At 37.9% G+C, this 26,580-nt stretch overlaps 1 protein-coding gene across 1 annotated transcript in view; it reads left to right on the top strand.

Annotated features, from left to right (window-relative positions):
- The window catches only part of LOC120535392 (adhesion G protein-coupled receptor G3-like), a 98,201-nt gene that overhangs the window by 51,265 nt on the left and 20,356 nt on the right, over positions 1-26,580 (top strand). The window contains exons 2-11 of the mRNA XM_039763211.1: positions 3,093-3,165; positions 7,264-7,290; positions 7,631-7,769; positions 9,499-9,637; positions 14,306-14,434; positions 14,567-14,674; positions 14,776-14,815; positions 17,800-17,894; positions 22,097-22,209; positions 25,611-25,879. Coding sequence (XP_039619145.1) covers positions 3,102-3,165; positions 7,264-7,290; positions 7,631-7,769; positions 9,499-9,637; positions 14,306-14,434; positions 14,567-14,674; positions 14,776-14,815; positions 17,800-17,894; positions 22,097-22,209; positions 25,611-25,879 — 1,123 coding nt within the window. The 5' untranslated portion in view covers positions 3,093-3,101. The remainder of the gene's footprint in view (positions 1-3,092; positions 3,166-7,263; positions 7,291-7,630; positions 7,770-9,498; positions 9,638-14,305; positions 14,435-14,566; positions 14,675-14,775; positions 14,816-17,799; positions 17,895-22,096; positions 22,210-25,610; positions 25,880-26,580) is intronic.

Genomic DNA, 26,580 nt, shown 5'->3' with positions numbered 1-26,580 from the left:
TCTGGGTGCTCCAGTTTCCTCCCACAGTCCAAAGACACGCTGGTTAGGTGCATTGGCAATCCTAAATTGTCCCTAGTGTGTGGGCTGGCACCCTGCCCAGGATTTATTCTTGCCTTGCGCTCTGGGTTGGCTGGGATTGGCTCCTGTGACCCCATGTTAGGGTATAGCAGGTTGGAAAATGTCTGACTGACTGACTATGCACACTACTTGTACATTCTATACGAAAATCACTCTAAAGCTCCAGTCACACTATATGACTTTTCCAGCAATTCGTCTGCCTCAGAGTTCATTTACATAATCTTAGGGAGTCAGGGAAGTCACATTGCACTTTCATGATCAGCAGTTATGTAGTTGGACATCCCCAATGATTCTGTCAGACCAGTATAAGAGTTACCCCAAAACAAATTAACAGATTTGATTTTACCTTAATTTTTAGGGATGGGATTGTGTGCTTAAAAGCTGACAAACAATGAATGCTCACAAAGAAGGACATTGCATACAATGCTGCCATGAGCAAAGAAGGAACATGGGTGTTTTTGGCCTTGCAAACAGAAGAGAGGTTTGTCAGTCTGATGCCTTATGTGTGCTGTGCCTTGAAAAGAAGAATAAAAGGGTTGAGATTGGGGCTGAGCTCACCATATTGGCAAAGCCTTTATTCGAGTACTGGACTATCAGACAACATAGTAATTGGCTGTAGGAGTGCTGCAAGCTTCTGACACTCTGGTAATCTGACGCTGGTTTAAGAGGTGCCCATTTCATCGCTTGATAACACCATGCCATGGATGACTATTGACTTCCTAGATACCGTATGAACATAAAAATTAGAACAGTTATGACAAGAACAGGCCATTCCGCCCATTGGGTTTGATCATCCTATTACCTAGATTCTACAAAAATAACAACATCAAGTTTAGATTTGAAGATCCCTAAATTCCTAATCTCCACCATACTACTTGGTAATTTATTAGATTTGTGATATTTGTGTAAAAATATGCCCTTAAAAAGTTGCCAAGTGTGTACCTGTGTCCCTGTTGCAGAATTTATTTTAAAGTAACAACTGGGATCCACTGTACTAAATCTTGTCATAATTTTAAAACATTCTGTCAAGTAATTATGTCATCTCTTAATCTCCATTTGTTTAAATGGAAAAAGTTTCATGTAATAATAAATATTTTTATACACTTTTTTGAATTTTAACTCAGGTGAATTCAGATGTTTACAAAGTTTACTTTCCTTATCTTCTTTATTTTCTTTATCTTTCATCATTTTGAAGATCACATGACTATAGTCGCTGTGCCAATGACATAACAGAAGTTATTCTGTAAATACGACAGCAGTCACACTATGTGATAAACCTCTTCTAAAACTCTGTGTCAGTTAGCTTTTTTCAGTTATGCTATAAAGGTAGAATTGTGTGTTTTGGTTTCGATTCTGCTTTGTCCCTGACTTTAGAATTTTGCTTTATTCTTTGTTTTTTCTGGTTGCCTGATTTAGCTGGATCTTATGGTTTGACTCTTTTCTGTCTATGACTATATCCTTGTTTTCATTATCATCTCACAGTATTTTAAAGTGCTCATGATAATCCTCGAGGCCTCCAATGTGTCCTTAACAGTTTAGCTCCTACAATGTCTCCTCAAAACTCATACCTCTTAGTCCTATAGTCAGCTTATTTGCTCTCCTCTGGACTCTTTTTAGTGCTACTACTTCCTTTTTGTAATATGGAGTTAAACCCTGAACACAGTACTCCAGGTGAGGCCTCACTAGTGCATTATATCATTTAAACATAACCTTCCTTGTCTTTTTCTCCACACTTCGTGATATGTAACCTAACAATCTATTAGCCTTCTTGATCGCATCTGTACACTGCCTTGATGTAGTTAGTGATGAGCCCACTGTGACTTCTAGATCTTTTCCTCAAGGTGTATTTTAAGATTTAAAGTCTCCCATTGTGTGTTCAATAGCTGCCAAACCACAAAGAATGCATTACCTCTCAGCTGGCTCGACTCCACTGGCTTTCTTTCAAATATTATTTGATTACTTAATTTCATTGCCTCAAATTCTAATACCAGAATATCTGGCTTTCTAAACTAAATATTTGAGCTATTTTAATACCAGCCTTATCTACTCTCTATATATAAAATCCTAAGCCTAAAAGTGCAACGATTTTGTGCAATGATTTTATGTGACATTCTTATGTCACGTTTTTGTCACACTTTAAATCGGGCAAGTTGGCGAGCGAAGCGAAAAGGGGGCAATCCCCCTAGGTACTATTATAAAATTTAAAACTACATAACTCTTAATGAGGGCTTTCTGACTCATCTATTACAGAACTTAATACTGTCTATGAATCCCTTTTAATGTTACTTTTTAAATAGTACCTGAAAACCAAGGATCCCACTATTACATTTTAGATTAGCCATTACATATTTACACCAGCTTAAAATCATTGCCATCATGTTGAATTTGGTGTATGTCTCTCTTTATTCTTAAGAAAAAGGAGTTAACATAGAAGAAAATGTTTAAGACACATTCATAATAATGCTTAAGTGAGTTTTTGATAAAGTATGGTAGTGCAGTGGTAAGCACGCTGACACACAGATTCAAGGCCCTCGGATTGAATCCTGTATCTGATCTTCGCCTGTGTGATGTATGCAGGATCACTGTGTGCCTGAATAGTTTTTCCTTTTGGTTTTTCAGATTTCTTCCCACATCCCCAAAGTTACACAGGTAAGGTTGAGTGAAGATGTTAAGTTGGCCGTGTGTGTGTGGTCCTTGCGATGGAGTAATGACCTGTCCAGGGCTTTTTCCTACCTTGCACTCAGTGCTGGCAGGATAGACTTTAACTTCCTGTAACCCTGATTTGAATTATGCAGGTCTAAATACAGTATGCTCTAATTTTGCTCTTGCTTTGAGTTGATTTATGATACTGTATGTAGCAGTTATTTTTGTTTTTTATGTGTTGGTTTTGGCCATGTATCAGTAATCCTGTAAATAAATACATCTTGAAGCTCACTAAAGTCCTGAACTCAATCCCTTTATCATGCAGCCTGAGAAAATTTTAATGCTATTGTGTTTTATTTTGTTTTTCATAGTTTGAGGAAATGCAAAACACACTGATCTTTCTGCTCATTGTTGCTGAAGGGCTTGGGATGGTCAGCTCAAACTGTAAGTGAAACAGAGGCACTCTTGTCTTAAACATTAGTGAAACATCTTGTCTTTGACTAACATAATGTCACAGTGAGTGGTGTTGTTCTCTTACAGTCAGTCTCATGATGTCGGGTTAATCCAGACAGAGGATGGGGTGTAAGTCTGGAGCCTGCATGTCCTTCCTTCTTAAATTCACTTAAAAACACTTTGTTTTATAGCTAAATTCTTGATGCCATACATCAAATTAGTACTGTGTTCACTGTTTTCCTTTTAATTCTTTAGCTATTTATTGAACTGGCGACCAGAAGAGAAGATGTAACGTGACGTGATGCCTTCTAATTGACCTCCACTATCCCTCATCTCTTGCGCTTTTGCATATTTTTTGGGAGGGTCACATCATAAAATTATGGCTCTTAGTTAACAATGACTATCAAAGGAGATTTTTGGTTAAAGGAAAACCAAAGGGATCTGTGGAAATTCTTAGGATTTTATATGGATACAAATAGCCAAAACACAGTACTACATCCTGACTGTCAGTACGGCAGTAAAACAATTGTTTATGACTACGCTTGACAGAAGGTAGGTCTAAGTTATGGAGGTTCAATAAAAGACAAGCTGAGATGTATATGACAGCTGTCTGAGTCTCCCCCTGTGATTCACAAGAATCCACACAGCCTTGGCATTACTCGTTTCCAATGGCATTGATATTTATGCCTGGGATGGCCTAGTACAATGAAGGCACAAAAGAACAAGGTTGGTGCAACAAAAATATTTAGTGCAGTTTATTCCAACCAATCAAATCAACAGGCAGTGTCCAAAGAAAAAGTGCAGTGCATTTCTTCATTAAATAAATAAATAATCCATGATAAAAGCATGTGCTTTACTGTGGCAGTTAAAATCAGTCAATAAATCGATAAATCCAAACAAGGGTTACAATCATGTACAAAACCAAAGAGTTCAGATTGGGATCTCCTTCTCTGTTCCCTGAGCCTTAGTGCCTTTCATTCCCATCTCTTCCTGGCTTATCCATCAGGTCTTCTAAATGAGGCTGAGACACCAAAATGCATGGTCATCCATTAAAACAGCATTGGGCCCTGTGTCAGCTTAGCTGGGAAGCCAAAGCCCATCACCATCATTTTGGCATCCATAGGACAACCCCCAAAGCCTTTTGGACCTCTAAATGAAGAACAGTACTGACCTGCCCCATAATTCCTGTGGGGCCATCATCCAGCCACCATGCTTCTGTGCTGGCTTGCCCTCCCAATCCCCACTCTGTCGTTCTTCAATATTTCTCCTTCTTGTTTTTATCCTTCTGTTCTCAGTCTTTCTTTTCCATGTTTTTCTTTTACCTTCTCTGTCCTACTCAAGCTTTTATACTTTGTGAGTGCAGGTTCTCACCCACAGGCCTGAGCCACATTGATTTTACTTAAGTTCAACACAGCCATGGGCCCATATTTGCCCACCCCCATTCTCTTTATAACACATAGGCAAAACAAAAACAATATGTAAGTTTTTTAAAACGAAAATATCTTACTCTGGTAATACAACCAACCTCAATGCACATTTAATCAGATACCTCAACAAATAATATGTAAAAGCAAGAAGACAAATTTACCCAGTGATAAGAGAAGCCTTGAACTCACTTAAACCTTGCTAAATGATTCCTCACAGAATGGAAAACAAACAAAATGTGTGGCAAATATCTACCTTGGACATTCTATTCTTTAAAACCATGCTGTCAGAATTCAAGCCAAATGCTTTTTTGCTCATATGTAACTAAACTTGTCTTATATGTAAGTATAAAAAGATTAAATCTGATGTGCAAACACAATCTGAGAATAATAATAATAGTAATAACTTTATTTATATAGCACCTTATCATACATTTACACACATTTCAAAATGCTTTCCACAATTTAAACAAGAAAAACAATAACGGTATACAATAGTTACTTGGATATTATCATTAATCAGTATTATGCTAATTTCTAATAAATGTAAGTATACTAAATAGAAAATCAACCTTGGCATTGCTAAGCAAAATTTAAACACTAAAGGTGAAAACCAAATTAATTCTTATTAGAAACAGGTTCATAATGCTTTGTAATTAAAAACATTATACATAGAGAACAACCAGGTCTAATTTAAATATATATATAAATAAATATATATCACTGTATTTATCTACATTTGACTTAGGCATTTGTACGTGGCAATACATTAAGTAGAAGGAGTTTGACATTATTCACTTTTCAGTGAAAAGCTAACACAGCAAATAAAGCAGTTCTTAGCAGTTTCTGTTGGTTAAGTGTGTAGATGCAGTTCTTGATTCCTGAATGTGATTAGTTGGCCAGCTGACATGGACAAAAGGAACACAAAAAACTCCTAAGAATGGGACAATAGGAGAAAAAAAAATCTCTGGAGGGCCACCGTCAGAAGACAGAGACGAGCAAATCAAATGGTTAAGCCTGATGGTAATCAGTTTCTGCATCACAGAAGTCCTGGGCCAACTGGTCACCCACACTCCAGTAAGATGAAGGTATGGGTTCCACAACAGACACAACAACATCTCATGCTACAGATGACTACGGGCAGAGACAGCAAATCCCACAAACTTATATTTTGAGTTGAACTTTTCGTATTGAAAATTGCTACAATGGGTGCAGTAACAAAACACACAACAATGTCAAGATCCACATCCTATCTAAAGCACAGATAATTCATGTAATATTAAAAAGGAATTAGAGTTGTTAAAGTAGCCATATCACCTGTACTTCAGAACAGGTGATCCACATGGGCCTGGCCAGTACTTAAATGGTAGACCAATCAGATAATGCTGGGGTTGTTGCTGGATAACGTGCTAGTGAGGCCAACAGCCTGTGTGTGGATCAAGATGCTCCAGGGCAGTGATGGGGACACTGTACTGTAAAAATGGACCCATCTTTCAGATGAGATGTAAAACCAAGGTCTGTGTTCATAAAAGATCCCTGAGCTTCCTTCGTAAAGATTAAGGTGAACTAGGATAAATTGTCCACCACTATCTATCTATCTATCTATCTATCTATCTATCTATCTATCTATCTATCTATCTATCTATCTATCTATCTATCTATTTCTGTGGCAGAATCATTGAAAGAGTCTATCCCAGCAGTCAATCCAAATGTTATAACTTCCTACAGGGTTCTGGGATAATTTAAGGTCCTTAGTGAAGTAGCTGTAGTATGCAGAGAAAGTCCACTCTGACACTTAGAGTACAGTAAATGTGCAAAATCCACACAGGTAGAAACCATAATAGGAGTTGAATCTCAAACTCTGGTGCTGTCACACTGCCCTGTTTTAATATGCTTTAAAAATCCTTATTAAACACAACTATATACCTAGGAAACATTATAGGCTAAGGAAGGGCTGCTGATATTCTCACAGGCAATGCACAAACTGAAAACACCAAAGTCACACAATCAACCTATAATTTCACTTTTCCTGCATATATCACACACATAGAGAAAATATTTTGACAGGATCAAAAATGTGTCTTGAAGGGATTTACTAATTTTATGCATTGGTGAAATGAATCTACTTTTAGATTGATGTCTGTCTTCTTTTTCAGAATGTGAGTCTATGAACACTCATCAAAGAACCGAATGACACTGGGCAGTTATTAGCACTGTAAAATGCTAGTAGCTTCTTGACACTGATTAACTTCACTGCAGTAGATTTTGCTCTACAGAACTGATTTTGTATCTTTTTGCACACTTGTGTGTCCCAGATGCTGTACAATGGGGAAATGAGAATATAAATATTTCCAACAACCTATGATTCTTCACTTTTATTTCAGATAATAGCAAACTGGCTTGCAATATTTTATTGATAAAATCACAGCTTAAGTTAAGGGAATGTCATGTGCTGGACCCTTCAGATTTTTTATTTTCTGGTTTATAGTTTATAATAGCCAACATGCCAGCTAATTGTTTAAACTAAGGTTTTAAAAGAAAAAAAGACACTTAGTAGGGATCGCTATGACTTGCAGATTCCCACAGTATCATTACTGTGTTTTGTATACTGTGCTGTTTAAGCTTAATGACCATAAACATCCATTCATCAATTTTGTCATTACAGGTGATAACATGACAGAAGAAAACAAAAGTGAGTAGAATTTTAAACTGTACAGTAGAAAAAGTTACCAACATCAATTGGATTCACTAGTTGCATTGTGTGACTAGATAGATAGATAGATAGATAGATAGATAGATAGATAGATAGATAGATAGATAGATAGATAGATAGATAGATAGATAGATAGATAGATAGATAGATAGATTACTAAAAACAGATGGAAAAGGGCCACCAAAAAATGAGAACCTTTGAAAATGTTTGCAAAGAGAGGAATCATCGGGATGAAATTACGACATGTAAAATGAACTTTGACTTAGGGCTTCCTTATTTCTGGAGCACCTGATTTTTCTTTATTCCTTTTTATCTATAGGTGCATGCGAGGACAATGATAATAACGATATAAATAACAGCAACTTAAATTATGAAAATATAGAATATATTACTCTCTGTTGCTATATCAAGCAAGTAGATTTATATATCAGTGATGTCAACCAAAACTGCAGCAATAAGTAAGTAGCTACATAATTTTAAGAAATTCACTTCTAATAAGCAAGTACAGCATTTTGACTTTTCAAAGAAAGGCTTTTAAACATTTAAAAAGTAGGTTTCCTGTAATATTTTCTACTTCAATGTTTTACATTTCTTCTGGATGAAGTGTGTGTTACAGTTGCTCATGGCTGCAACCTAGTTAAACTTTTAATTGAACTTTTTTAATCAAAGGATTGAATCACTTACAAAGCCTATGTGCTATGTTAACTTATTTTTTTGGGTATATATTGGTTGTATTTTCAAAAAAGCAATATATATTGATTGCATTTTGAAAAAAGTAATTAGTTAATTAGCTCAATTAGTCTACTGTATTTAAATATTATTTCAAAGTAATTCAAAGTAAGTTACACATAATACATAAGTATACAGTAAATATGTTACAAGAATAAGGTAACTGGCCAATGAGTATTATAATAATTAATTGATAGATAAATTGATGTAATTCTGATTTATGACAGGCACTAATCTATTTTCTTTTTTTAAACCTACGTTGTTATTCAATATTATTTGTTCCATTTTGATACCTCCAATCTTCCTCTCAGTTTCTTACAAATAAATAACCTATTTCTAAATTTCTCTATTATATAAAAAAAACTTGGGATGAGACGAAACCTGTTCAGAGAGACAAGACGTGACCTTCTCAGAAAGACACTTTCACATCCCACGAGACTACACTTTGTGCCAAGAGATTTAACCACACTCGGGTCTGGAAAAAGACAAAGAGTAGATGACAAAGTAGAACGTTGTAAAGAATTCAAAATGTTGGCGCAATACACATGCAGTGCAGGTTAAAGATAATGTAAGTAGGAAAATCCAAAAGTCTCAAAAAATGAGAGAAAAGATTACATTAGTATAAACAAACGGAAAATATTACTCGGTGAAATAACGGAACAGCGAAAAGAAATCAAATAGTGTTTTGAGGATGTCTGTGGGAGAAGAGAGACCAGGCAGTGAGACAAAAGGACAGCTGCTGTACAGGCTTAAAAATGTTTGAAGTGCAGCATGAGATGCAGATCACGCGGCACAGCAGCAGAGGCAAGGCAGCAGCTGATCGAGCAAAGAGGAGGTAAAAAAAAAATCTATTTGTTTCCCATTGTATCACTGTTTAAGAGGGGTTTCGGAGGAGCAACCGTATCTCCTTGGGGTGCATTCAGCCCCCCTTTTCACAATGGCACATAGCGCAGGCGGGGGGGGGGTGTTACTGTTGACAAGTAAAGTGAGCAGGGGTCAAGGTCCCCTAGGAATAAATAAATAAATAATGCACTGACTTCTAGAAAATGGATAAAAAGATCAAATGAAACATTGAATAGGAAATAAACATTTATGTCTGATGTCTAAGATGATTTCGAAAAGAAGAGTTGCTATCCAAGAATCGCTGTCATGTACTGTAAAACAGCTGGACGGGCTAAATTAAATAAGCTTTATTTTAACAGGTCTGTTAGTTACATATCCATGCAATCCTGACCCATAGCATCTAGTACCAGGGGTGCACATCCGTTTGATTACATTATATACTTTATAAGATTATATTTTAATGTTTGTCTATGAGTGTACCTTATCTTGCACCTCATCTAGAGTTTCTATGTTTGTTGCACCCTACTTGCTCTCCATGACAGGAAATGGAAGGTTAAATTCTTTTGCTTGAGCTGTAAGACTATTCTTTACATTTTTCTTATACTTTTCTTTCAGAATGATTGAAAACTTTGAACGTATTTTGGAGAATGCACATCTAACAGATGACTTGAGTACCAGCAATAATAATCTGGTTATAAATGTCAAACGGATGAAAGAACTTGAGGATTACCACTTGTATGCAAATTTACACAATGTAAGAAATATCTTCTTGGCAATCAAGAGTGATAAGCATAAAAATGTATATGTAATAATGACACATGCTAAATAATTGAGAACAAATAGATGTACACTAGTTTTTTCATTTTACATCTGAAAGAGAAATGTTTAAATTTTTTGGTTTTGTTTTATAAAGTTAATTTGAGAATCATGACAGCAAAGAGTGGCAACATGTTGCATGTTAATTAGCAAGAATTTCACTGTACTCTACACTCATGACCAGTCCTATAAAAGTAGTCAGAGAGTACAAACTAACAACAACAACATTTTTTATTTATTTATATAGCCAATTTTCATACAAAAGATTTAGCTCAAAGTGCTTTACAGGATGAAAAAAGACAAAATATATCAAAAAATAAAATTAGGCAATACCAATTAACAAAGAATAAAAGTAAGACCCGATGGCCAGGGAGGACAGAACAAAAAAAAAAAAAAAACTCCAAACGGCTGGAGAAAAAAAATAAAACCACAAAATCTGCAGGGGTTCCAGGCCATGAGACCACCCAGCCCCCTCTAGGCATTCAACCTAACATAAATGACCTCAATCAGTCCTTATGCTTTCCAGGGTTCATATGGAAGAATTAGATGATGATGGTCATGTGGACCTCTGGCCTTCAATCCATCAATCTCTTTCTCTCTTTTCTGAATCACCATTTCCATTACATCAGATGTCAGCCTAATTATTTTTTTCCTTCACAACATAGTTGTGTTATTCAAATAAGTAAATTAACTAAGAAAGTTAATAGTTCTCTTGGAGCAATAATAATATTAATAATAATAATTATTTAGCACCTTTCCCGTGCTCAATACAGTGGGTGCTAATCAAAACCGCATCCATCATTATAAGGTATGAAATCAATGATAATTTTGATCAGCATACAAATTATTGCAGTTGAAACACAAAACAAGCTTCAGAAATAGTACCTTAACAGTAGACACATTTACTTATTTGCAAGACAACTTTAGCCAATGCAACTTACATTTGAGATATGTTTGGTTACACTTGTGGCAGTAGTGGGCTCATTGTGGCATTAGTGGGTTTTGAACTGACAACCTCAGGGTCTAACAGTCAAAGCCTCAACCACTACACCACACTGCCTACCTGTGCTTTTGATGTGTACTCTGTGTTTTCTAAAATTAAGTTCTAAACATTACAACATAAATGGACAATAATGAATTTATCTGACCTGTGTCACCTAAAAGTAGTAAATTGTACAAGAAAATTCTACCAAAGGTATGTTCTTGTTACTACTGCAAATTAATTATTTAGAAAAGAACTAAACAAAACATCTATATATGTAATTCACTAAGGCAAGACACCCATGGAAAGTACGCCGGAAGGGGCGTGGATTCACTAAGCCCGACAAGTAAGACACATATGGCGCACGCAGGATGGAGCCACGCCCACCAACTCCAAGACCATTGGATACGACGACAACTCGCAGAGCCACGCCCACCAACTTGGACGCAACGACACAGAAAGAACGGCGTCATTTATATTCGTCTGTCATAGAGGCTACATGCTACTCCGAGCCACGTTGACTGTTCATAGAGGTGTGTTTCTCGCGGAGGTGAATCGCCATATGCAGCGTGTAAAACGGTTTGCGAGGGGTATCCCATGGGATCCTTAAAACAATCCTTTACAACTGAGGTTAAAACACAATGAAGTAAGCAGTCTTTAAAAACCGAGTTTTCGGTTACGACGCACGGCCACTTGCACGATAGCAAACTGTTTTACATGCTACATACAGCAATTCGCATCCGCAACAAACATGCGTCTTCTTAGATGCTCCTGCACTTTGTACAAATCCCCCTCCCACCTCGCTACTACCGTGGTCGGGTGTCTTGGTGGATTATATATAGAAAGGCAGCCAAAACCGCACAGAGCAATGAAAAGTCTACGTGAGTCACAGGTGCATCTGGATTGTGCAAAGACAACAACGATTCAAATGATGAGTTGGAGGTGGGCACATGAGCAGGCAGTGCATATTGGACGAGAAATCAGCAGACTAGCACGATGGAGGGAGCGGAATGGATGTCCTTCCCCTCTCCTCCCGTTCCACCCTCAGCGCCTGAGCGATGCACGGACGATTGTGTGTTGGTTCATTCCGTGCATTGTTACAATGTTGCTTTTCTTGGTGATTTATTACATTACTGATTTTTCAAATGTTTATTTTCTCCCTGTGCTTAAAAATCATTAAAAAACCGGCCTGATTATGCGGCGTATGGTACGCTGCAGGTTGGCTAGTAATAGACTAATCCAAAAATAATTTGGAACTTCTGACATAATACCACTTAATGTGTTCAGTTAGTTGCATAATAATGCAAATACAGCAGTCAGCTTTCTTACCAAATACTAAAGAATCACAACATAGCACTTAGTAAATTATGTTAAATTAAATTAATGACCAAACAGCAAATTTCATAACTGATTTCTAAAACAGAACCTACCACCTGGCTGACAGACCCTGTTCCAAGTAGATCATTCTACAATCCGATTGTGATGGTTACACAACCAGATTAATCTTTATTATTCCTGATTTCATCTAAGTACCCAGTGTTAAAGAAATCAGATACAATATGTACTGTGCTTTGAAGAAGTTCTTGTCTTCCCTTGGATTCCTCATACTTTCCTACATAACAGACTACACTATCACATCGGGTCAGGTTTGGGAGCATGCACTGTCACCACATAACGAAACAGCTTGGGTATCGTGGTTGGCAATCCTTCAGGGTAGACACGAGGTCCAGTCCCACCCCTCCAGATATGACCGTCTATCTGCCATAGCCAGGTGTTACATGGATGCCCACATGGCCTGGTCCAGCCTTTCATGTTCTCAGCAATGAGGATCCTGTGAGCAGGATCACCCTCGGGAAATCGCACCACATGGCCGTAGTGCTATAAGTGATACTCCCTCACAATGCAGGTAATGTGCCTCATTCAGGACTCCGTGAGCAACCTCTCACTCGACACAAAGTCAAACCAGCAGTGCCCAAAGACTTTCTGAAGAGACACAGTACCGAAGGAGTCCAGTCTTCACCTCAGGTCACTGGATAGTGTCCATGTCTCGCAACCATATAGCAAAACAGGAAGCACCAGGATTCCTTTAATGACCTCTTGGGCACAGCCATCAGCAGTGTGTCAACACAAGAAAAAGGACACCGATAAGATTAAGTTAAGGAATAAAATACACAAAAATTCTTGAGGAAAATTTGCTTCCTCAATTTTTTAACATATGTAAATGATTTGGATAGGAATAGAAGTAATAAGCTGGTTAAGTTTGCAGATGATAAGATAATATGGAATCTGTTGAATCATTACAAAGGAACATGGGCAGCATATAGGGTTGGGCAGATTTGTGGGAGATGAAATTTAGAGTCAGTAAATGTAAAGTATTACATGTAGGAACCAAAAAGTTAGGTTTCAATACACAATGGGAAATCTGAAAATTAAAAGTACACCTTATGAGAAGGATTTAGGCATTGTAGTGGACACATCACAGTCAACTTTCAGACAGAGTTCAGAAGCCATTAAGAAGGCTGTGTAGCCCCCTGATATGTATAGAGTACAAGTGCAAGGAGATTCTGCTCAAGCTTTATAACACCCTGGTGAGGCCTCGTCTGGAGAAATTTGTACAGTTTTGATCATCAAGCCACAAAAATGACACATGAGCACTGGAAAAAGTCCAGAGAAGAGTTATTAAAAGAGCTGAGCCAATTCAGTTTGGGCAAATGAAGATTGAGAGCAAACATGATTCACGTTTTTTAAAAGTATGAAGGCAATTAGTACAGTGGATCAAGACTGTTAAATTAAAATGAGGGACATAGCTGGAAACTTGTTAAGAGTAAATTTTACACAAACATTAGGAAGTTTTTCTTTATACAGAGAACCATAGACATTTGGAATATGCCACCAAGTATCATGGTAGACAGTGAGACTTTAGGGATTTTTAAACTCAATGAATGCAGGCAAAGCAACATTAAAAGGGTTTTCAGATAAGAAGGTGAATGTTCTTGGGTGGCTTAGCCAACATTTCAACTTCAACTGCATCTTTGGAGACTTACAGAGGACAGATTTCCAATACTCCAGCACCGCCCTGACAGAGCCCAAGCAAATCTACAAAGAATTGTGGTAGAAAAATCCTACATTGGGCATGCAAAACATAGAATAATATAGAATCAGGTAAGAGTACTCAAACTTACAATTTCTACTGTTACAACTTTGTGCAGTGTTGGGGGATTTCTACTCATTAAAGCACATTGTGTGCTCCTTCCAAAGTTCTGATTAATAAAGATGCAGCAGTGTGGTCCTATTTTTACTGGCAAAGTTTAGTTTAGCAGAAGTGATTATGGTGACATCCTCAAATGACACTCAAGTCTAACCTACACATCTGCATTTATATGACTTTAACAATATTATGTACTTCCCTCATTTTTAGTTCAAACCATTGATTCACTGACTAAAAGCTAAATATTGTCTCCCATGCAACAATTTAATTATCACAGGCATTGTTCCATTTTTGGAAAATATTAAATAAGTGTGAAAGGTTCCTGTTCATAATAAAATAGGAACTGTTAGACTGTGTCCTTTTGTTTTGTCCCTTACAGTAATCCTAATCTGCATGTCTTACCTTGTGCATTTCAGACCTATGACAGTGAAGGCAGTGCTATGAATCACGTGGTTGAGGTGCATTTGCCCAAAGCCTTGATGCAATCTAACAGAACAAGGAAAAATATTGTATTCTGTATGTACAAAAACAAAAAGCCATTCAATGTAAGTTCGTCAAAGTGGTTTACATTGAAGTGATGTAACGTTAAGCCTTTCAAAGTGTTAAGAGTTACATAAAATGTTAGCTGTTATTCATCGATTCTGATTTATGATGGACTAAGATTTTTACTTTTACAGAATGACTCTGTTATGAATGAGATTGTTGTGGGAGTGAGTCTTGGCAGTGAGTCTTTTTCAACTTTGGAGGAGTTCAACATCAGCTTTGTTCACCAGACACAGAATAATGTAAGTTCTCTCCTAGAATTGCTTTTACTGCTTTGTATAGGCACGTATTCTTCAATCCTTAAAGCCACTCATGCAGAATTGTATTTCTCTGTCTATTTCAGATCAAAATGACGCACACTTGCGTGTTCTGGTCTACATCAGGTGAGTTTCTGTCCCATGGTTGATATGTAACTTTACTGATGAGGCAGCATTAGTCTTTCCTTAACTAATGTTTCTCTGATATACAGGATATAACCACAAAGGGAATAAAACAGACAAGCTTAAAATGAAAGCTATATTTACTTTACTGCGCTTTTGGCAAGAACTTCTTTTAGTTAGTATACATCCAACTCTTGGCTGTCCCTGAATTATCTGACATGGTTTTCCTGGCGTAATGAAACATGAATAAAAGTCAAAGTGAAATTTTTACCTCATTAAATTGTATTGCACATTTTGATGGTGTTGCTCTGAAAATTTTATTGGCCTGTGCATCTTATAGTGTTTTGACAGATCCATTCATCCATCCATCCTCTTCCGTTTATCCGAGGTCGGGTCGTGGGGGCAGCAGCTTGAGCAGAGAGGCCCAGACTTCCCTCTCCCCGGGAATACAAGATTGTGAATACAAGCGGCTGAAATGAATTTCCTCCGCAGGGTATCTGGGCTTTCCCTTAAAGATAGGGTGAGAAGCTCAGTCATCCAGGAGGGGCTCAGAGTAGAGCCGCTGCTCCTCCGCATCGAAAGGAGTCTGATGAGGTGGCTCGGGCATCTGATCAGGATGCCTCCTGGACACCTCCCTGGTGAGGTGTTCCGGGCACGTCTAACTGGGAGGAGGCCCTGCGGAAGACCTAGGACACGCTGGAGGGACTATGTCTCCCGGCTGGCCTGGGAACGCCTTGGGATTCTCCCGGAAGACCTAGAAGAAGTGGCCGGGGAGAGGGAAGAAGAAGTTTTGACAGATGCTATATAAAATTAAGGATTAATAAATACTAATTTATTATTTCTGCTTAGATTGCTTCCTCTTTCAAACTAATGAAAGGCCTAGGGCAAAGTTAAGCAGACATGGAACTGGAAGTCACATAACCAGTGGTGAATTGTTGCCTTTTACTCTGTCTGTAAATTCAGCATGACAGCCTTAGTGTTGATGTTTAAAGCAGAAAAAAAGAAGTTAAGGGACACTGGAATTTCTGCATCTAGTTCACTCACTCCATTCATTTGACAGCTTAAGTCTTTGGCTCATATAATTAAATATGTTGAATCCCAGTCTACTGTCATGAACTTGCTGTAAATAATCAAAGTGTCCTTCAGTCCAGCATTCCAGATGATCATCTAGCTCAGATTCAGTGTCATCTGTCTTGTGGCTTTTAGAATATTCTGTATTTACAGAGAGGGATTACGAGAAGAGATCTCTGGAGTGTATGACAATATCATAGTTTGACTCTAATTCTTCCACCTTCTTTAATTTCTTTCACCATGAAAGCTTGTTTCCTCATTCAGAAGTTCACAGTACGCAGCTACATACAATACATACTGATCTGTTCTACACATCAAACTAATTCTATGAATTAAATTGACCGATCTAAACACATCAAATTTTCACATTATCAAAAACAAGCCAATCTGTGACTGAATGTTGAACTTAAAGGTTGATTTTTTTCTTAGGTATCCTAAGGTATGGATTTGGCACAAAGATAAAAAAACAAATTGCTAATCTTAAAACTGTTAGGTGTGTGGCCATCGCTCAGTGTACCACTCGGGACAATATGAGAAATGAGCAAGTCCTTCAATTATGATCTTAGACATAGCTGAACTGCAACCTCAGCTGTTCTCACCGACTTAAGACACTGCTCAGTGTGAAATACAAACAGCTACTGAGCAGAGCACCTACATTTATGTGCTTTGCATATCGTTTTGCTACTTTTTCAACATTCAAGAGCTGCTTCCTGTTTTACTGGGCACTGGGTTTCAGAAGGGGCACACATGAGAACAATGTATACCCACTTAGCCGTATCAACCAAACCAAATCATTTCTTGTTACCTTATGATGACAGCTTTTGCTGGCCTCTGACTTTGAAACAAATCAACACTGTTTGCGATTGTGGACTCAAAGGGCAAAACACAAACTAGAAGACGACCATAATTTACAAAAAAATATTGCCTTGATCCTGATGCTACTGCCTTAAACTGAATTAAACATGATTTGAAATGAATGAATGAACGAATGAATGAAGATTTCCTAATGAATGGCACCCTGGTGCTGTATTTCCTCTTCATCCCAAAGACACACCGTAAATTGTAAATGAGTGTGGACTATGCATGAGAGGGCTCCTAGGATGGCATGTATCTCACACTGCATTGGTTCTTGACCAATCAGATGTTTAAAGAGAATGCTCAAGCTCAGTGTAATTGTCAGTACAAAATGGAAAGATGTATTCTCTTAGTAAATATTGTATACATCATATAATCTTCTTAAATATACATGAAGTACAATATATGCAATCAGACCCATAGTATTGTCATAAACTGAGAATTCATATTTAAATCTGGAATAAAATAGGTTGAAATTGAGGCTTACGTTCACTGCTGCCCTCCAATACCCAGGTTGCCTACTTTTGTCTAAGGGTACTCATTTTTTTAAAGAACACTGGGCATAATGAGCTACCATTCCAATTTGTTTTAAAATTCAGAAGGGTCCCAAGATGCAGCACCCCTCGTTTATTCAACTAAACTTCCTATAGTCATTTATGTTGTCCTTGATCTAGCAGGCCGAGTTCTCTAGTCTTTAGGAGGTGTTTTATGTCCCCTTTTTGTACATGCAGTAGGTGGGTTAGCAAGTTTCCATCAGGCCACACATAAACAGATATGTAAATTAGACCTTTTGTGACTTTAAACCCAAAACTTGGTCATAAAGCTGTATTCCAGCATAGTCCGTTAGTGTAGAACATGACTTCTTTGACTTCTTCTTAATCACAGCTTATGCCTTGGCCATAAAGAGTAAGCTTCATTGTTAGTGAGTAACTGAAAGCAAAATGGAATGATGAATTGTATCAGGTTTGCCAAATAACCCAAGTTCCATGTAAAAGAAACAATGGTGTAGCCTGATAATAGCACTATAAGGCCACTAAACTTATTTTAATGTTGCAATTTAGATAACAAATGGAATTCCTCTGGATGCAACACCATTCTGGAAATGAACAAAACAACTTGCCAGTGCAACCATATGACCTACTTTGCAGTATTATTGGTATGTAGTAAATGCACAAAATTGCGAAAAGAATAATCATTAATAGTCACTTCAGTGTGGAATTAGAAGAAAAATTATGAAAATTCATAAAATGGTGTTTTTTGTAAACCTGAAACATTAAAGGAGAAAGGCATCAAATAAAATAAGCAGACAAAAAAGAACACCTGCCAACTTCCTGGGCTTCCTTATACAGTTTTTGCTTTCCCAGTAAATAGATTAGGGCAGCTTCCCAGTGTTCCCCCCCTCTCAGCACTACACCTCTTATTCTCAATGTCTCTCCCTGTTGTTCTGTTATGGCATCTTTTTTATCTCTGTCAATGAACTTTTGACTAACTCTATTCCAAACCCCAACCTTAACTTTCCATTGGCAAGGAGCTTTTAAATCATACATGGACCATCTGTTGTGAGCAGATGACAGAAGATCTAATTTAACTGTATGTCCAGGGAATGAAGCACTGAAAATGATCAAGGAGAAAAAAATAAATGGAAATGGTGAAAACATAAAAAGATTAATAAATGCCAAAAGTACCAAAGTTCAATATATTGTTTAAAATCAAAGACATTGTTATACACACAAATTCCCCACTAACTAAATGTAACACAAAATCTTTCTCTAATATCCAGAAACAGTGACACTGAAACATAATAACTAGTGTTAAGTGACCAGTGATGGTAATAAAGACAGTATAAAATACAGCTGGGGCCATGGAAAAAAAACAAATAATCCAAATACAAAATGGTGATGTGAAAGCTTTAAAATACGAGGTGTGGCAGAAAAGTAATGAGACTGATTTTTTATTTACCAAAGTTTTTATTTTTTTCAAACATCAATGTTATCTCCTTCAAAGTAGTTCCCTTGGGCAGCTACACACCGATGGAGACGTTGTTCCCATTGTTGGTAGCAGCGCTGGAAGTCTTCAACCGGTATGGTCTTCAGCATGTCCGTTACACTCTTTTGGATGTTTTCTAAAGTCCTGAAATGACGTCCTTTGAGGACATTTTTCAGTTTAGGAAAAAGGAAAAAGTCACACGGACTGAGGTCAGGTGAATAAGGGGGCTGGGGAACCACAGGAATGCGTTTTTTCGATTGTCCTTCTGCTCAATTGTGAGGTTTTTCGGCACCATTTTGGCACAGACCTTTCGCATGTGCAGATGTTCAGTCAAAATTTGATGAACGGTAAATCTGTTCAAATTTAATTGTTCACTCAACATTCTTAATGTTAAACAACGTTCTGATCTCACAAGAGTGTTCACACGTTCGATGTTTTCATTGGTTTTCGAAGTTGAAGTCCTCCCTGAAAAACTTGAGCTCGGGATAAAGAATGTTCCCCATAGGCCTGTTTTAACTTTTCAAACGTCACACTTGCCGATTCTCCAAGCTTAACACAAAATTTAATGGCACAACGTTGCTCCAAATTCCGCTGTTCCATTTTGCGTGCCGCACAACCAAAAACACAACTTCGCTAATAGCAGTCACAAAAATCACATAGTTAATGGAAGGAGTTGAAACTCGCACTGAGCTATGGGAGGGTACTGATACACGTGCTCTATCAAGGACAACAGCGTAGCGCTGCCAGATCGCTTGCAGTGTTTGCCAGTCTCATTACTTTTCTGCCACACCTCGTACATTAGGAACAATTCCTGGCTAAATACAAAAATCACAGGAATTGTATAAACTATAGTGACACCTGTGGGGGCATACCAGCCAGCCAGTCAACCCGACACGACAGACACAAGAGGCATACTTATAAAAGCTCACGCTTTTTCTCAGCACACAGTGCACAAATCACTTCTGTTTCTCTTCTCTTTTGCCATCTCTGCTTCTCCCTTTGCAAGCTCTGTCCTCCACCTTCTGCCTTCCGTTCCCAGAATGGATTGAGGTGGCCTCTTTTATAGTTCACCCAGATGTACTCCAGGTGCTCCTTGACACTCTTCTGCGTGGCAAAAGTGCTGCAGGCCATGGCTCCGGGCCCCAAAAGGGTTAAGCTTCCAAGCTCCAATCCTGTGGCCCCAATGCTAACAGGTGGACTGCCCTCTTGTGTCCAGAGGGAGGTATTACCTCTCTCCTGGTCTTTCCATCTTCCATACATCCTGGCTGGCCAAGAGCCACAGCTGTCTGCCACACTACATATAAAATGATGATTTGCATATACTAAAGCTTCAAAAATTATAACATGATCATGGGTGGATCTGCAAAGTGCTACGGCACTACCCACAGTGCTGTTAGATTGCCCATGATATCAATACCCCCCTGATCATTAACCCACCAAATATTCATGCACTTTCCTGCTTGTCTGTACTTCATTTTTATTCTTCACACTGGTTGCCATCTGCCTGTCCTCTATGGTCTTTCACTCTCTGTTGAAAATGAAGGCACCCTTGATATTTGTTTGTCTGGATGTCAGTAGGTGGCTGAACCCACAATCCTTGTTAAACAGTCCAACTGTAACAAAGGAGATACTGTGGTTGATCAGGACTCATTCTGGAAAACAATTTAATATAATAGGTTTTAGCATCTATGGACAAATCAAAAAAACAAAAACAATCCAGATACGTGTACTTTTTTGTATATTCTAAAAGCCTGTATTAATGAGATGAGGTGACTGTGTCTACTGCCCTGGGCCCAGTTAGTCACATACAAAGGCAAATGACTCAACATAGGACTGCCATGGAAGATGAAAAGATAAAATTGCCATTACTGTGGGGTTAAACACAATTCTTATGTCAAGCGATCTAAGGTTAGGTAAGGTAAGGTTAGTGAATTGTAACGGGGGGTTTTATAATCCACTATACCTAAAATAATGCAAACAGGCTAAAAGTACAAAAAAATGTTCATCTCCTAAATCTAAGGTCAGTTAGTCTTTTGTCTAAAGTCAGCTTTCAATTCCTCTGACAATGTCACTTCAGGTCCAAGAATTGCAATTACTTTTTGGTTAGGAATATCTGCACTTTAGCTATGAGGGCACCAAGCTGAACTTATGCTAGCGCCTCCCAAAACTCTAAGCCTTTCATTGTTTTTAATGAGTAAAGTCATTTAGGTATCTTCTTGCTTCCCTCCCTTTATTTCCACTCCTTTCACTTGGGGACCACTTAATAGATTGGAAGGTTATGACAGACTTTACGCTAGACTTTTCCTGCTAATACTCATAAACGTCTCTCCCTATTTTAACTATAGAGGGTTTAGGTCACAAGTCACAAACTTTTTAACATCCTGGGGGCACACTACCCATTTCCTTCCTGGCTTCACTTTTACATTGATGTTCTTGCCCTTTAATTCTGAGGTACCAAGTACATATAAAGAGACACAATGGTGGCCTTTGTGTCATACAGCAACTTGAGTTTACCCCCCAAATGTCAGTGTGGGTTTTCTTTTCTCTTGCTGAAGGGCAAACTATTGCCTATGCCTGCTCTTCTGCACCCTTTCCTCCCTGATAGTCCTTTCCCCTCAGGTAACCCTCAGTTGATGTACTTTCTTACTTCTTCTATAGTTCTATCACCTATAGATAGCATCAGTGCTATACTTCAGTGTAACTATCAGTGTTTAATGATAATTATTTCATCTTAATATATCAGAGGGGACTGGGCGGTCTCTTGGTCTGGAATCCCTGCAGATTTTATTTTTTTTCTCCAGCCGCCTGGAGTTTTTTTTGTTTTTTGCTTTTTCTGTCCACCCTGGCCATCAGACCTTACTTATTTTATGTTAATTAGTGTTGACTTATTTTTATTTTTATTGTGTCTTCTATTTTTCTTTTCTTCATTTTGTAAAGCACTTTGAGCTACATTTTTTCTTGTATGAAAATGTGCTATATAAATAAATGTTGTTGTTGTTGTTAAAACTTGTGTGAAAAAGGTGTCCATTGTTTGTAAGAAACAGGAATTGCAGAAAACATTACTAAGAAGCAACAGATAATTGCCATTCCCTAAGTGCACTTGCAGTTCATCTTTGACTGAGACGCTCTCTATTCAAAAAATTTGCTATGTTTTGTTGTGAATGAAATTTAACCAAATATGTAGAATTAGCTGGAACTGTTAGTAAGGTAGTAGACAGTTTTTAACTAGAAAACGGCCACTTAATTAAAAACATTTTATGTAAACTATTTGGTAATAACCGATGGGCCACTTGCACAAACAATCAAATGCTTTCCTGAGCTCACAGGTTTTCTGTATGGCATATCACAGATTTTCTGTTCATGTCTTTGCAGAACCCATATACTGAAACCAGAAATCTAATATCTCTAACATACATCACTCAGGTTGGATCAACTATTTCAATCGTTTGTTTAATTCTTACTCTCATCATGTATGTTATTTACAGGTAAGTATTAGTAATGTGTTTTGTTCCTCATTTTATTTAGCAGTCTTCAATAATCATTGACACATTTTTGTTTAGGATTTGACATAAGAATTCGGGTTTCTGGTTCTTTTATACTAGAGTAGTTGACAGGGCAAAGGGTCTTCATTTGATATCAGAGCAAAGCTCACTCAGTGGACAATTAAATTGACTCTCTAATACAAAAAATAACCAGCAGGTGGCAGTTATACATAACATAATTTCAGACTTGCCTGAAGAAGAGGCCTGAGCTCCCTCAAAAGCTTGCATATTGTAATCTTTTTAGTTAGCCAATGAAAGTTGTCTTTTTTCTTGACATCTCATTATATCCACAATGGCTAACACTCTACTACATTGCATTTTGTTGTGTGGTACAGCATGTTGCCGCACCCACCACACAACAAAACAGTTCGGGAACCTAGTTGGCAACCCCCCCAGGCAGACATGCAGTCCAGTCCCACCCTCTGGAAATGACCACTTATCTGCCGCAGAAAGATGTTATGTGGGTGTCCCCTTGGCCTGGTCTAGTCATTCAAGTTCTCAACAATGAGGATCCTGAGAGCCGGATCACCCCTGGGGAATCGCGCCACATGGCCATAGTGTCAGGACTGACGCTCCCTCACAATGCAGGTAATGTGCCTCATTCAGGAGTACATGAACAATCGCTCATTCGACACAAAGTCAAACCAATGGTACCCAAGGATTCCCCGAAAAGACACAGTACCAAAGGAGTCCAGTCTTTTTCTCAGCTCACTGGATATGTCTATGCAATGGGCCTTTTATTATAATTAATAATAATAATATAAAGATATGCAAAATTCAAATATTTCAGAGACAATAACGAAAATCAGCCACCTACCATGGCTCAAAATGAAAGCAAAAGCTACACTTTTGTCAGAAAGTTAGAGCAAGGTAGAGACAGTGGCATCAGACACAGAAAAATAAATGGCAGGAACGCTCATGTTGACTTTATGCCCATCAAAAACTACCACATTCTTTTCAGTACATCAACTTATGTACCAGTGCCAGCTATGTATTTTGCAGCACATTAATAAAATTAGAAAATCTCACTGATGCCGTTCAGCATAAACTGATTTTTTAATCTATAGAAATTGCAGAAAATACCTTGGCCTAATCCTGGTTTATCTTCCTGCAAGAAGTGGGCGGTGATGCTAATCAATGGCTTTAACTTTGGCTGAAGATATTGTAGCATATTTGCATATATATGGTGCATGTCCTTCAGAGTGAGTTATGCATTTGTGGCAGTTTTGCATAGACAGGTTCAGAGATGTACTGGATAACAACCATCCATCCACTATCCAACCCGCTAAATCCTAACGACAGGGTCACGGATAACAGTTTCTGAAAAGTCATAACATAAGGAAATATGCAGGTAATAAGGCTTTCAGTTAAATTAAAATATTTATGAACTGTGCTTCCTTTTCCTTTTTTAAGTTCCACTCTATGTATTTTTAAAAAGCACTCATGGTCTCTTTTAATCTAGGGTGTGAAGCACGATAATAAAATGTATAATTAGGCACCCTTAACTGTACTGTCTTTTCATTGGGCTTGACAAGAAACTGCTTCCTTAGAGCTTTTTGCAGTCAAACACTTGGGTGATCATTCATAGGTTTTAAAATGGGGGACAAAAGTGATGTACTCATCTTATTACAGTTTTTAAGCACTCTCACATGAAAGTGATGTCCCAGTGTAGAACAAACCTTTGGAGAATAGTCTGAGGATTATTCAATGTGCTAACAAAACTAGTAAAGACTAAGGTCTATCTATAGCAGGGGAGGGCAGAGTCAGTCCTGGAGGGCCGCAGTGGCTGCAGGTTTTTGTTCCATCCCAGTTGCTTAATTAAAAACCAGTCACTCATTCAGTTTCGTAGCTTGTTAGTGCTTTAACTCTGCCATATCAAGTAATTCTCATATCCTATACTTATTTTTCCTTTCTAAGGATATCATCCAAATGATTTGAAGTCTAAAACCGATGAGTAATTCTCAGTCCTTCACTTTTTTCTCTTCACTTTCCTTCCAAGTATTTATTTAAACCAAATAGTGCACAATAAATACACACCGGTGTAAATGGCAACAAGCTAAATGGAGAAATGCTGGTCTCTCTTGTTATTTGCATCTTATTGCTAATAAGGAACAATTAAAAACCAAGAGTACGGCTATTTAAGACTAAAATAAGCAATAAGGGTTTGAAATCTTAATGAGCGAGACAAATAAAATGAAGCAGAAGTGTTACTTGAGCAATAAGCACTTCTTTTAAAAGGGTTGTAACAAAAACCTGCAGTCACTGTGGCCCTCTAGGAATGACTTTGCCCACCCCGATCTATAGCACCAAAGGAAACAGTGCCTCACAACTGTAAGCTATTTACAAGTCAGTCCCATACTGGGCTTCGGGGACACTGAAAAATGAATTTATGCTTTTATTGCTTCTTGGCTCGATTATTGCAACTCCTTGCTCTCAACTCTTAGCAAAACAAGTCTGTCTAGGCTGCAAATGGTGCAAACTGCTGCTGGAAGACTCTTCACCAGGTCTAAGTCCTCTGCTCAGTATCACCCCTATTTTAGCCTCATTACATTGGCTGCCATTTAGTTATAGGATCCAGTTTAAGATCCTACTTTTGACCTATAAAGCTCTCAATGGTCTGGCTCCAGTATATGTTAAAGGCATGCTGAATTAGTATTGTACAGGTACTGTAGACCATCATCTGACCAGTTCTTACTTGTTATTTCACGCACTAGATTAACAAAAGGGGACAGAGCCTTCTGTTTTATGGCCCCCAAACTCTGGAACTGTCTCCCCACTTGATATCAGAGCACATTATTCTGTAGCTACATTTGAAACTCGATTAAGTGAGGATCTTTTGAGGAATTTCAGGCCCCTTTTTCAATCAGGCCTCTTCTTCAGGCAAGAACATTATTAGCTTGCATATTGTAATCTTTTTAGTTAGCCAATAGAATTTGTCGTATTGCTTGACTGCTCATTGCATCCATAATGGCTAACACACTACAACACCCTACTACTACTAGCATATTATTTTAGACAGGCATTTCTTTCTTGTTAGGTTGTTTTTATACTATTTATTTATCTATTTCTTTTTTGCTATGAGGGCTTGTTAATTCTTTTTTTTTTTTTGGTGTTGATCCAGTTTTATATGAAATATTGTAATGGTTCTTCAGTATTCCTTTGAACTTTTTTATGTCTTCTTGTTCTGTCGTTGGGAAGCACTTTGTGTATTTCGCTTGAGAAGTGGCCTTTAAATACAATAAATCAAATGAAAAATGAAATGAATAAATGTAATCATGTATTATTTTCATTCTTATTCCTCAATATTTGAACCTATTCAAGTGCAAGTTTGCTTTTTATTTTAGAAAATCATCTGTTGAACATTCTACACAGATTCACAGAAATCTTGCCATAGCCTTACTTCTGTTAAACATAAACTTCCTACTGAATGCGATTCTGGCATCACTGAACAGTGTAATCTTGTGCGTGTTTGCCGCTTCAGCACTGCATTACTTCCTTCTCTGCACATTCACTTGGATGGCGATTGAGGCGTTGCATCTGTACAGACTGCTGTGTAGAGTGTACAACACCTACATGAGACACTACATTCAATGGCTGTGCCTATTGGGCTGGGGTAGGTAAAGAATTAGACGTAAACTCAACCAACACTGCAACAGTGTATTTTGTCTAATAACTTGAAATGTACTTTTATGTGGGTTGTAACAACAAGAAAAGAGACATAAAAAAGGTTTAGGGATTCATCCCTTATATTGTAAGACAAGGTAAAGCAATTGAATAAGTAATCAAAAAAGACTCAGACCCAATAGAACAAAATGGGGAGGAGAGGTGCGGGCTTTTATGTGGTGGAAGTGAGGTCAGTAGAAGGGCGTGGTCTGGCCAGGAACGCAGAAGTCGGTGCTGGTTTAGCTGGGTTTCACTTCTGATGACCTGAAGAAGAGGGAGAGAAGAAGTCAGTGTTCTTCATCAACTCCTGAGCTGACATCTTATCCTTAGTTAAGCCCTTTGAATGCTTCCTATGAGCACGTGTGTGACAGGGTCTAAAAGTAAAACGATAAAAGTAATATCTTTGTGTAAGTGTGGTCTGCTCTTCTCAAATATATCAAATATTACTCATCTTTCTCTTGATCTTTGTGTTGTGCTGCTCCCAAATTTAAATATATGGGTGGCACTATGAAGCAGTGGATAATGCTGCTGTCCCACAGCTCCAGGATTTTGGCTCTGTCAAAGCATGAGTGGAGTTTGAAGGGTCTATGTGAGCTTTCTTCTGGCTATCCCAGTTTTCCTTCCACATCATGAAAGCTTGGAGACTCTGAA

This window comes from Polypterus senegalus, chromosome 9 (genome assembly GCF_016835505.1).
Source record: "Polypterus senegalus isolate Bchr_013 chromosome 9, ASM1683550v1, whole genome shotgun sequence".
Lineage (NCBI taxonomy): Eukaryota > Metazoa > Chordata > Cladistia > Polypteriformes > Polypteridae > Polypterus > Polypterus senegalus.
This window is presented reverse-complemented; position numbering and strand designations above follow the sequence as displayed.